The following is an 11,726-nucleotide window of genomic DNA, read 5'->3' on the forward strand; positions in this document are numbered from 1 at the left end:
GTAAGCGGCCGCGAGTCAGTCACGCAATCGCTGGCTTCCCCGCAATGATCACAGTCAAAGGTCGCTCAACGGCCGAAAACCTCCTTTGCAACCGACCTCAACGACGACAACGACGACAATGGCGCCGCCCTCGGTGTCGACCTCTAGCAAGGCCATCGCCCACGACCTGCCCACTCCCGAGCCGGAGTCACCCATTCGGCCGAGGCAGCCCTACAAGTTCTCGACGCTCTGCGCGACAGTCGAACATCCGACTCAAAAGGACCAGTACGGCTCAAGCTCGATTCCAATCTACCAGACCGCGACCTTCAAGGGCGTCGAGGGAGAGTATGACTACACCCGCAGCGGGAACCCGACCCGAACTCATCTGCGTGAGTATCCGGCTTCTGCACAACGCAGTCCCTTCTCGAGCCCCGGATGGGCGCTCTGCTTTATTCATACTATCGTGGAAAGTACACCCTTTTGGCGAGCTGCTTTGCATCCTTCTCGCTGCGCTGGAAGATTCGAACGCAGGCGCTTCCTTGATGGCGACCCCGTTCTTCTCCGGATCCTAGCAGAGAGCGAACTCTAACTGTGAGACAACCAACAGAGCACCACATCGCAAAGATTTCTGCCGCCGGCCATGCATTCACAGTATCATCTGGAATGGCAGCGCTCGACGTGATCACGCGGCTCCTGAAGCCGGGAGACGAAGTCATCGCCGGCGACGACCTGTACGGCGGCACCAACCGCCTGCTCACGTACCTCAAGACCCATTCGGGCGTTATAGTCCACCATGTAGACACGACGGATCCACTTTCCGTCCTGCCTCATCTGCATCCGACGAAGACGGCGATGGTCCTCCTGGAGTCGCCCACTAACCCGCTGCTGAAGATATGCGACATCGCACGGATCAGCAAGGACGTGAAGGAGCGCAGCCCGAACGCGCTCGTGGTCGTCGACAACACGATGATGAGCCCGTACCTGCAGCGACCGCTCGAGCACGGCGCGGACATCGTGTACGACTCCGCCACTAAGTACCTCAGCGGCCACCACGACCTGATGGCGGGCGTCATCTGCTGCAATCGCGACGACATAGCCAAGGTTAGCTCTAATCAACCCACTTCCGAATCTTCAAGTTGTGCGAAACGCGGAGCATTCCGGCGCGGTTCGGCATGAGCGGCCGCCAGCCATTATGGATGGAGACTTGGTACTGACCACTTACCTCCGCTAGCAAATCGCATTCATTATCAACTCGGTCGGGAATGCTCTGACACCGTTCGACTCCTTCCTCCTCCTCCGGGGCATTAAGACCCTCGCCATCCGCATGGATCGTCAACAAGCTACCGCGATGGCCGTGGCCACCATGCTTCAGGGCCTAGGCTTCCAGGTACGCGGGATCCCCATTCCTCAGTTCAATGCACTCGTGTTGTCTGACCCAAGAGTGACGCCTTCGTCGATGTAATAGGTGCACTACCCCGGGCTGCCGAACCACCCCGGCCGAGAAATCCACGAGAGAATCGCGTCCGGATACGGTGCGGTCCTGAGCTTCACGACCGGCGATAAGGCGCTCAGCGAACGCATCGTGGGCGCGACGCGGCTCTGGGGTATTAGCGTCAGCTTCGGGGCCGTGAACTCGTTGATCAGTATGCCCTGCGTCATGTCGTGAGTGTTGTACGCGGCTCCGAACGTGACGAATGCTCACCGGCTGTATTATCGCCAGTCACGCGTCCATTGACGCTGCTACCCGTGCTGCCCGCGGTCTTCCGGAGGACCTGATTCGGCTCTGCGTCGGTATCGAGGATCCGTCGGATCTCCTGGACGACCTTGAGCGTGCTTTGTTGGAGGCGGGTGCTATCACCCTCGACGCTGCGAATAAGGAACATCATTATGTCCGCGCCAAGCGTCCTCTTCAAGCCGAACCAGCTTCTATTACGTAAGATTCCGCATTTTCCCTGGTCTGTCTTTCCGTGCTGAGAGCCGAGTTGCAGCCGCGCTGTGGAGAAACTCGCCATGCAGGAGCGTCCGCAGCATCAGGAAATATTCGTCAGCGCCCCGGGAAAGGTCATCTTGTTCGGAGAGCACGCTGTCGTGCACGGAGTCGTGAGTATACTCCCTGAGGCTTACGCGCCGCGTCTGACGCATCTTTAGACTGCAATTGCGGCCTCCGTCGACTTGCGTTGCTACGGTCTCGCCTCACCTCGATACGACGACAAGATTTCGGTTCATTTCCACGACATAGACAACCTGTACTTCGAGTGGGACGTCGAATCCTTGCCATGGGATGCAGTGACGCCCGTACCGAATGGAGAAGCCCATCCAGACGTCCTGGACGCGAAGCTCATTGACGCCATCACAGAGCGCGCGCTCTCAGAGGAGCTTCGGAACCACGCGAAAGCCCGGCAGGCCGCGATAACATTCTTGTATTTGTATATGATATTGGCGCAAGGTTCCGTGAGGCAAGTTCTCTTCGCTGCCATCCGCGTTGAACTCGCGCGCTGACTGCGCCACGACCCCGGGGTTCCAGGCCGACCTACCACTTCACGGCCCGTGCGACCCTTCCCGTCGGTGCAGGGCTCGGCTCTTCGGCGTCTTTCTCTGTGTGCTGTGCCACTTCTCTGCTGCTTCTGCATGAACGCATCAGCCTTCCCCGACCTGCAGCGCCGACGAGCGATGGTCAGGATGGCCTGCCAGGTCATGTACATATTTCCCATCAGGGACGACGAGCGATACCACCGGACACCGCCGAGGAGGTGAACCGCTGGGCGTTCGTCGCCGAGAAGATTCTGCATGGAAATCCGAGTGGAGTCGACAACAGCGTGGCAGTATATGGTGGTGCGTTGGCGTACACCCGAGCGGGCTTCGGAAGGAAGAGCGGGATGGAACCCATCCAGGGGTAAGTCAATGAATCCCAGCTGTCATTATCATCCCGGTCCTGACTTTCTCATCCATAGCTTCAAGTCGATGAAATTCCTTCTGACAGACACCACGGTATCTCGTGACACCAAACGCCTTGTAGCCGGCGTGTCTGAGAAGAAGGCGCGCGTGAGTCTTGCATGCTCGAGAGCTTTAACCCCGGCATCTTGACAATGCTCTGCGTATAGGAACCGGAGCTTGTAGACGGCATTCTTGCGGCCATTCAAAGCATAAGCGAGGAAGCGTACCGGGCGCTCTCAGACCCTGAGCTGCCCCGGTCTGACCTCCTGTCAGCTCTTTCTGTGCGTTCCAATCCATCATCGCTCCTCTTTGTGAATACGACGGCTGAATATTCACCGGCTTCTGTAGGCGTTAATCGCTGAGAACCACGCGCATCTCGTCACCCTGGGTGTTTCCCACGCGACCCTGGAAGCCATCAAAGCGAAGACCGCATCTGCGCCGTACCATCTGAGCACCAAGCTCACAGGCGCCGGGGGCGGAGGCTGCTCCGTCACACTCGTCCCAGACGGTGAGACTTCCTTCTGCATGGAGCACCCGGACCCCCATGCTGATTATTCCCGGGAAATGTTCGTAGATATCAAGGAAGATAACCTGCGAGACCTGCTCGAGAGCCTATCGGCTGATGGCTTCCGACCCTACATAACCTCAGTGGGCGGTAGCGGCCTGGGCGTACTCTCGCCTTACCACCAGCGCAGGCATTCCCCCGTCACCCCTCCGGAGAGCCCACCGGATCACGAGGACGGGCAAATCGCCCTCCGCGACACCCTTTTGCGGAGCGCCTTCGAGACGAAGAGCGTGGGTGAGCTCGCCGCCTGGGCGGACGCATGCGGTCGCTGGCTCTACGTTTGAAAGAGTTGCCGAAGAAGCGCGTGGCCAGTGCGGGAGATGCGCGGATTGCGATACGTACATGCTGCGTACATGTGTAAAATTACTCGGATAATCGTTGTCTGTACTCACGGGCGTCAAGCGGATCCACGCAAGCTTTAGAGTTGTAGCCCATAATGGACAGATCTAGATCTCCCGTGCGAGCGAGGGGCCTTGCTGCTCCCCTCGTGGCGTAAATGGCTCCGTGGACTGGCTGTCGTGATACACCATCGTTAGGCTCGCCGCGCTCCCGCGAGCCGTGAGATGGAACGGTATTGAGCTGAGCTATGATCGTACGTTATTTGGCCCTTGATTGTATACTCCACCTCGTCGCAGGCAATACTCCTTCCCATCCCCCTCGTTTGATGCAATCAACTGATCCGCCGCAGGTCAAACAATCCATATATAAATGTGGACACGCCTCTACAGATGATTCTACACTATTAATTTACTCGTTATAACTCATGGGCATACAGGGCAATAGGCGGGATGCGCGATGTCTAGGGAACTTTTGTGAGATGCCGGCGCGCTGTGCACAAGCGAGCGGATTGCGCGGCATTATTTCAGATCTGGATCTCCTGAGAAACGCAACGTGAGGAAAAGGGGGGTACGGAGCACGAGGTCGGATGGGGATCGTACCTCGTCGCTGCTGCCCGGGTCCTCACGGGGCCGCAGTACCACCAAACGGGTCGCTTTCACTTCTTCGTGGCGAGGACCGAAGTACCGCTGGGTCTCAAAGCTCCAGATCAGGTTCCCAATCACCCAGTGCTCCATCGCCGCGACGTAGCGCGCGACGGCGGCGTCGACTTGCGGGGTCCAGCTCGGGAGCATAGCCTTCTTCGCCGTGAAGCGATCCATCAGGTCGCGGAAGTATTCGCCGATGTAGTCCGACGTCTCTTGCAGGGTCGTGCCGTTGGCTTGCATCAGGACGGTCACGATATTGTTCCCGCTGAGACCTTTCGCCTGCTCCATATCGTACGAGTAGACGTCCTGAGGCCGGTTTCAGCGTTGCTGAGCGATAGAGTACGATGAGACCTGCACTTACGTTGGACCAGCAGACCATGTCGGCTGCCGCCCAGTATAGGCTCATGAAGGTGGCGTCTTCGAAAACGTAGTCTGGCAGATCGATGCCGAGCACAGCCTCGAAGAGCCCAAAGCACAGGCGGATCGCGCTGTTCTCTCGGCGGAGGTTCGTGAAAGCCTCGACGTCCAGGACCAGGCCATGTTCACGATACTCGGCTTCGCGAGAGACCGCCTGGAGGTGCGCGTGTGAACATCATGCTTCATTGAACGGACAATATGACCATTAACCTCGATGTATTTATCGCAGTGGTTCAAAAAGCGCCGAGCGCACGCGGGGCCTGCCAGACGAAGGAATCTGGTCCTGAAGCTAATCGAGGCAGTTCCGAAGCAATGTCAGTCTCAGACCGCGTGAGTAAGGAGTGGTTGCCACAAACTCTTTGGTCATCTTGGCCAAGGCAGAGCCGTCGAGCCAGTCATCGTGTCTCATCGCGTTGAGAAAGACGTTGCCGGTCTTGCGGGCGTCCTCGCCATCCTGGTCGTCGGAAACCTCGTCAACGACAAACTAAAAGAGACCTATGGTCAGTACGACGCGAAGGGTATGACGCAATTCGCTGTATCCTACCAGCAGGTTGACGAAGTCGCATGTAGTGCGGAATTCCTCGTAGCCTGCATATGGGTAGGTATGCGAGACGAGCAGTTCGTTGCATCCTTGGACGAAGAAGGCGCGCTTCCGATCCGTGAAGACGTTGTAGCTGTTGATCCAGGCAGAAGACTCGGCCCCGGCCTGCTTGTAGTGAGGGTTGGTGGAACCCTTCAGAGGGCACACAGCGTGAAGGTCGGGCAGGTAGAAATGGGTGGCGGACGGCATGGAAGGCGGCTGTTGGGTGGTCGGTAGGCTGTTTGGAACGATGCCTCAACCCAGCCGCGAGCCCGCGCTTTTATAACGCTTCGGGAGAGGCATCATGAGGGAATATGAATAATTCATAGGCGGAAGACCAAGAAGTGCGCATCTGCGAATATCGTGTGTGGCCGGTTCGCGTCACCGTGGATAGGAGACGCGTTCAGCCGAGGTTCCCGTGTCCGTCGAGACACGGTTCGGTTGCAACCCGCGAGGGGTCGTTGCTCGAACATTCAGAAGAAGACGTTTGCGGCTCACGGTTCATCAAGGGCCATCCCCTTTTTTTCGCGGCGATCATTGGATCGCAAGGGATCCGCCGCAAAGACCGCGCAGGTCTGAGCTGACGGTGAGATTATGACGGAGTTTCGCGCGTTCCCAGGCTCTGCGAGCCAGCATGGTGCCGCGCAACTTGCCGCGAGCTCGGATGTCATTTCATAATGCCGGATTCGAATTCGAGAAGTCACGTATGGATGTTATTGCATCTTTCTGGTTCACTTGGAAAGATTTCAGCGAGCATAAATGTGTGATTGCTGCCGGGAATACGCCCGCGAATCACGCATTGGATAATTGTACGCATTGTCATTCTCGATTCAGAGCTCCGTTCTCTTTCCGTAGTCACACATCATTCGCCTCGAAATCGCACGTTTTGCAAAGCCATGGACTGAAGTGTTCCTGGCAGGACCGACAGTTGATCCGTGTTCCGTTCTTTCTGCGTGGCAACTGCGTGGCGACTGCGATTGTCATCTGTCGCACAGCTGAGTGGCGCCTCTCAGCGGCGAAGTTTCCCGCCGACCTACCGTTTATTAAAGCAAGTCAGATACGATCTGGAGCTGTTCGAACGAATCGGTAATAATGCAGCCGAGTCGGTTCTATGTCCTCGCAATACGGAGCACAAATGTCCGGCTGTAAACTCGCTGCACAATGCAGACGTTGCGTACCCGCAGTCTCCGAGAGATGCGCTGCATGGTCGCAGCTATGCCTACGTACAGGATTGTGTCCTCGACTCGTGCATCGGCATCGTCGTCCACGCGCAGTAAAAATTGCAATGAGGAGGCGCGGATCAGCGTTTCGATCAAACACGCGATATAGGGGGCCTTGACTGAGCCCTCCGCCAGCCCCCCGTTGCGACTCTCGGATCTGCAAACGCGCTGTGTAGGCTGCTGGCCCGCTCTGAGATCTGAGACATGACCCCGAGAAAACGATGTACCCTACATGGAGATGCGGTCGTGATGATCAGCAAGCGCTCTACGGAAAGAGTGCGTTTAGTGCGTTTGCAGAGGGATCTCGAGCTGAATCCAATTTGTTGGAACGTGGACCGCGTTCACCTCGTGTTGCCGCTCGGAGTGCTTAACTACGACCGGGGAACGTGTCTTAGACGGCAATGGAAGTGCTGGAAATGAAAGCGCGTGCTCTGAGTCAGGCAGGGCCGACGGTGTCCGTATATACACGGCGAGGTCCCGATAGTAATAATCACCGGCGCGACAGCCGTTGCAAGCAGGCCCCCGCGGCTTCGCGACGGCAAGGGTGCGTCGACGTGCCCCGGTGGGGTGTTGAGGACAGAGATGGCGATGCATAGCAAATTGCACAAAGCCGACTGTTTCGGGCGTCGGATCTATAACTGATATCATGATGAGCGATCAGGTTGGCGGGAGTCGCCATATGCATACGACCGGGACGGAAATGCGTTGCGATAGTCGGAGCACGGGGGGATTACAAGGGTGTGCGCGACCACATGCGAGGAAAGAGCGTCGCACAGGAGAGGGGGGTAGCAGCGACCGCCACGATGGGACGAGAAGAGGTGGCGGCGGCGGTATCCCATGCCATCCCGATCGTGAGCGGGGCCAGTTTAACGTACAGGTATCGGATATAGCTCGGTCTTAAAAGCATATGCGATAACTCGCGTAACGCCCGGCGGTCTCACTGGGTCGAGTGATTTTGACGACCTGGCCCCGCCGGAGTCCGTAGTAGCGGGCGACAGGATCGGCAAGTTGAATACGGGGTAACTGAGTCTCTTTCAGTCGGCTGCAAGAGATTGCGTCATCGTTCGAGACCTTGCTATAGCTGGCATCGTAGGCAGCGGCTCAAACACGCACTATTTTTCGAGCAGGTTTCGCTTCTCTTCAGGTGTGAGGACCTCGTGCCGCGGGACGAGGGTATGGTGGGTGATGTTCACAAGCAAGTCAGATTCTGAGAACTCTTCGAGCCTGAATTGAGCGGACATTGCGACGATGACCTGGGGATCATATAAGATATGAGGGTAAGATTAAGGGTGGGGGGCGGAACAGACCTTGCGGGCGGACGGGGTCATGTTCCCAGGGAAGATGATGATACCCCGCTGTATGGACTTCTCCTCGAGAATACCCAGCAATCTAACCTCCGTTGGTCGATATACACAATAAGGGTTTGATAGCCTTCCGTTTCCACACTCACTTTCGCATAGTCTTCACGCCGACGCTCTTCTCCTCTGAGAAAAACACGAATATTTGGTCCGCCGGGTTCGCGCGCGAGTTGGTGAAAAAATTGAGCTGATTTCGACTGGCCCGCAGCTCCTGAGTGAGTCTCGGAGGGACAGGCCACCCACGTACTTGTTCAACTCACTCTACGCTGCCCCCGTTGTTCGCGTAAGCTTGCCGGAAAGTAGCCAGATCCATCTGTATTTCGTCGTCCGAGACTTGGAATCCCTGCAGCACGGCATGAGCTCTCGTGTGGCAGCAAACACCAAGACGACTCCAGGCCAACCCTGTCCTTGACGAGTTCATGTATCGTCCTGTTGACCTTCCACAGTTTTGCAGACTCATCGGCGTCAGCCATTGTAGCAAGGAAGGACAGTAAGCTGAGTGGTAAGGTACAAGTCTGAGAGCCGAAGTTCTCGCTTCAGCCACCGGCGCGTCCTTCGACAACACCCCTCATGGCGCCAACACCGACACCGGCGGCGAGCACAAGCTCGCTGACTCTCACCAATGCTTTGATGGTGCGCAGACCATAGCATACACGAAGTCATAGACTTATCAGACGCAATATAGAGCAAGTTCAAGCCGGCCAAGATCTTCAAAGATGCCGTCGAGCCTCTGCCGCCCAAAAGCCCCAGCGGTCGCGCCACGCCTCCCGGCCCTCGACATATCACGGGAATGTCTTTCGACGACAGAGGGACCCAACTTATTACCGCTGCTGAGGATGAGACGTTCCGCCTGTACAGCGCTAGATCTGGCAAGCGAGTTCCTGCTTAACCCACCACGTCTCACCTGTTTTGACCGCAAACCCACTCACAGGCAGTCGAAGACTCTGTTCTCCAAGAAATACGGCGTAGATCTACCAAGGTTCACGCACAAGGACACGGCCATTATCCACGCCTCAACGAAAGAGGACGACACCGTCCGCTACCACTCCCTGCACGACAACAAGTACCTGCAGTACTTCCGAGGTCACAAGGCGAAGGTCGTCACGCTCGAGATGTCTCCGGTGGACGACACGTTCATGTCCGGCTCGCTCGACAAGACCGTGCGTCTCTGGGACCTACGCACGCCCCAATGCCGAGGGCTGCTCAACCTCCCCTCCTCCCCTATCGTCGCCTACGACACCTCCGGGCTCGTCTTCGCCGTCGGCGTGAACGAGTACCAACGCATCCTCGTCTACGACCTCGCCAACTACGACAAGGAGCCCTTCCTCGTCATCGAGCTCGAAGACCCGACGCTCTCCCTCGTCAGCTTCCCGCCGCGCCCCATCTACATGACCTCCCTCGCCTTCTCCCCCAACGGCAAATACATCCTCGTCGGCTGCTCCGGCGACGCGCACTACATCGTCGACGCCTTCGACGGCTTCCTCCTCGCCAAGCTCGAGGGCCACGTCGGCCTCGAGCGCCGGCGGCCGGACGTCGCGCCCGGGATCCAGCCCGTGCGCGGCTGCAGCGGCGAGGAGGTCTCCTGGACGCCCGACGGCAAGTACGTCGTCGGCGGCAGCCTCGACGGCAAGATCGTCGTCTGGGACGCGCAGACCATCCCGCAGCGGTCCGAGCCCGCGAGCCTCAAGTCGCCCCCGGGCCGCATCGCGCCCCTGGCGAAGCTCGACGGCCATCCGGGCCCATCGCGGTGCGTGAGGTTCAACCCGCGCTACGCGATGATGGCCACCGCCGGCGCCGAACTCGTGAGTGTGTCGTCCCCAGTCTTTTCGTCACGATCTGCACCCCTCCTCCCGCCGCTCCTCCCTTTCATCCCTCGAAACGTCGACGCGCCCCGGTTAATCACCTTTCACCTCATGCAGGCGTTCTGGCTGCCCGATCAGTCTGCGGACCTGGAAGAGGTGGCGAAAGAACTCTTGAAGAAGCGCGCGCCCGCGCCGTCGACCTAAAGTGCCCGCAATCCCCCCTTTGTCTCGGCGAACTATTGAAACGCCAAAATATCGACGGTCTCTCCGTCATTTCACCAAAGGAAACCGATCGCTCAGAAGTCGCCGCGGGGGGGGGACGCTCCCAGACCTTCAGGGGCACCCACCCAACCGCGATCGCAACTGCGAATCACCCCTTGCCCCCCCCCCCTCCTTCTTTCTCGCTCCCCGCAACCATGCCATGCCCCCGACCCCTCAGCGTGGCCGTCGAACGCCAAAACGTCCGTCTGCGGCAGGTTTCCATAACCTGTCTCTCGCGATCGGTGTCTGGGAGGAATCCGAGGATGACTGCTCTCCCTCTCACGCACACTCTGTGATGATCCTATGGCGCGCCGCCGGATCCCTCCACTGCAGCTCCGTAACTTCATCTTTGTAAACGTACAATACTGAACACATGCGCGAGCCAAAAAAAAATCAAAAAAATCAAATCCTCATTATCCCCGCCTGCCATGGATGGATCGTGAAAGCTAACCATACCCTCCTCCTCCTCCTCCTCCCACTTCCTTCCCTGATCATGAGAAACGAACCCTAGCGGTGCCGCCCACGCTACGCTACGCGGCATGTTCTACCATCTCGGCCGTCGCCTTATCGGAGTGCGTCTTATACGTCGCCGCGGCCGCGCCGTTCGTGGGGTGGTGCTGGTGATGGTGCCCCTGCATCGGGAGATGGAGCGCGGAGCCGTGCGCCTTCCTGTCCAGGTGCGCCTTGTGGCCCTCGAGGTGGTCCCTCGCGGCCGGGGTGAGGACTGTGGGATTTATCAATCAACCAATCCGGGCGCACGCCCACGTAACAGGAGGAAAAGGAGGGGGGTAGGGGGGTGGTGGCGTACCTCGGCTCGAATCGGTGAACATAAACTCGTACACGGCCGCGGCGAGCATCGTCGCGGGGATGTTCGTCAGCGCCGCGATCGCCGCGTACCGCCCGCCGGCGGCTTTCGTGCCCCAGAGGGTGAGCACGGCGAGCCGGCCCGCCATGTCGCGCGCGGTGTTCAAAGCCACTGGCGTCGCCCCCCTCCCGCGTTCAGTTTTTTTCTTTTCTTTTCTCTGTTCGAGAACGGCGAACGACTGTACTCACGTCCGTTGGGCGAGAACCCCCACACCATGATCGCGCTAGACAAGAAAAAAAAAAAATCAGAGGTGGGCGCGCCCCCCGAGTTTTTGTTCGTCGAAGAACGAAACGTACTATGCGAAGGCGATGATCCACGGGCCGGCGGCCGGCGGCGCGAAGAAGTTGGTCGGGTCGAGGCAGGCGAAGATGACGAGGCCGATGAGGAAAGCCTGTTGTTTTTTGTTCGCCGCGGTAAATAAAATAAAAACCCCGGTGTATGAGTATGAGCAAGGTTTCGATATCGAAGGGAAAAAAAAGAAAAAGTGGGAGAGGGCGACTCACGCAGACGAACTCGTTGAGGAACGCGCGGCCGAGGTGGGCGCCGGGGAGGACGTACAGGCCGAAGATGCCCGCGGGCCCTTGGGGCGTGAAGTTGACCGCGTCCAACGCGCTTTTGGCCGCCAGCGCGACTTCGACTTCCTAGAGAACGCCGGCCAAACCAAAAAAAAAGGGGGGGGCGGGAAAATTCGTCGGGGTTAGCGGACAACGTTTTTTGGGTGGGAGGGCCATCGCAACCCCCCCCCCCCCCCCCCCCCCCCCC

General features: G+C 58.4%; 5 protein-coding genes across 5 annotated transcripts in view; 2 read left to right on the plus strand and 3 right to left on the minus strand.

Moving 5' to 3' along the window:
* The first annotated feature begins 101 nt into the window (after positions 1-101).
* Positions 102-3,912, plus strand: PUNSTDRAFT_123152 (cystathionine beta-lyase). The gene is made up of 12 exons (XM_007388919.1): positions 102-368; positions 587-1,080; positions 1,211-1,366; positions 1,445-1,641; positions 1,700-1,912; positions 1,968-2,079; positions 2,128-2,435; positions 2,504-2,872; positions 2,931-3,021; positions 3,081-3,194; positions 3,262-3,421; positions 3,488-3,912. The coding sequence occupies exons 1-12, from the start codon at positions 119-121 to the stop codon at positions 3,760-3,762; spliced, it is 2,739 nt and encodes a 912-aa protein (XP_007388981.1). The 5' UTR covers positions 102-118; the 3' UTR covers positions 3,763-3,912.
* Positions 3,913-4,230: 318 nt separating this feature from the next.
* Positions 4,231-5,668, minus strand: PUNSTDRAFT_146877 (terpenoid synthase; the record flags this gene model as incomplete). Its single annotated transcript, XM_007388920.1, has 6 exons — positions 4,231-4,355; positions 4,417-4,767; positions 4,823-5,032; positions 5,089-5,167; positions 5,235-5,362; positions 5,423-5,668. The coding sequence occupies 6 exons, from the start codon at positions 5,666-5,668 to the stop codon at positions 4,341-4,343; spliced, it is 1,029 nt and encodes a 342-aa protein (XP_007388982.1). The 3' UTR covers positions 4,231-4,340.
* A 1,705-nt stretch (positions 5,669-7,373) lies between these two features.
* Positions 7,374-8,509, minus strand: PUNSTDRAFT_93702 (DNA-directed RNA polymerase RPB5 subunit; the record flags this gene model as incomplete). Its single annotated transcript, XM_007388921.1, has 6 exons — positions 7,374-7,720; positions 7,792-7,931; positions 7,986-8,067; positions 8,129-8,233; positions 8,297-8,379; positions 8,438-8,509. 6 exons carry the CDS (start codon positions 8,507-8,509, stop codon positions 7,576-7,578), a joined length of 627 nt encoding a protein of 208 aa, XP_007388983.1. The 3' UTR covers positions 7,374-7,575.
* Positions 8,510-8,604: 95 nt separating this feature from the next.
* On the plus strand, positions 8,605-10,259 carry PUNSTDRAFT_123155 (WD40 repeat-like protein; the record flags this gene model as incomplete). Its single annotated transcript, XM_007388922.1, has 4 exons — positions 8,605-8,669; positions 8,722-8,909; positions 8,968-9,838; positions 9,956-10,259. Coding segments are annotated over 4 exons (1,211 nt in total), but the record flags the coding sequence as incomplete, so codon positions are not given.
* The window catches only part of PUNSTDRAFT_146880 (aquaporin-like protein), a 2,962-nt gene continuing 1,484 nt past the window's right edge, over positions 10,249-11,726 (minus strand). Inside the window, exons 7-11 of the mRNA XM_007388923.1 lie at positions 11,468-11,605; positions 11,261-11,355; positions 11,153-11,187; positions 10,908-11,075; positions 10,249-10,823 (exon numbers count right to left, since the gene is read on the minus strand). Of these exons, the coding sequence (XP_007388985.1) occupies positions 10,630-10,823; positions 10,908-11,075; positions 11,153-11,187; positions 11,261-11,355; positions 11,468-11,605 (630 nt within the window). The 3' untranslated portion in view covers positions 10,249-10,629. The remainder of the gene's footprint in view (positions 10,824-10,907; positions 11,076-11,152; positions 11,188-11,260; positions 11,356-11,467; positions 11,606-11,726) is intronic.

This window comes from Punctularia strigosozonata (assembly GCF_000264995.1).
Source record: "Punctularia strigosozonata HHB-11173 SS5 unplaced genomic scaffold PUNSTscaffold_22, whole genome shotgun sequence".
NCBI classification, from domain to species: Eukaryota; Fungi; Basidiomycota; class Agaricomycetes; order Corticiales; family Punctulariaceae; genus Punctularia; species Punctularia strigosozonata.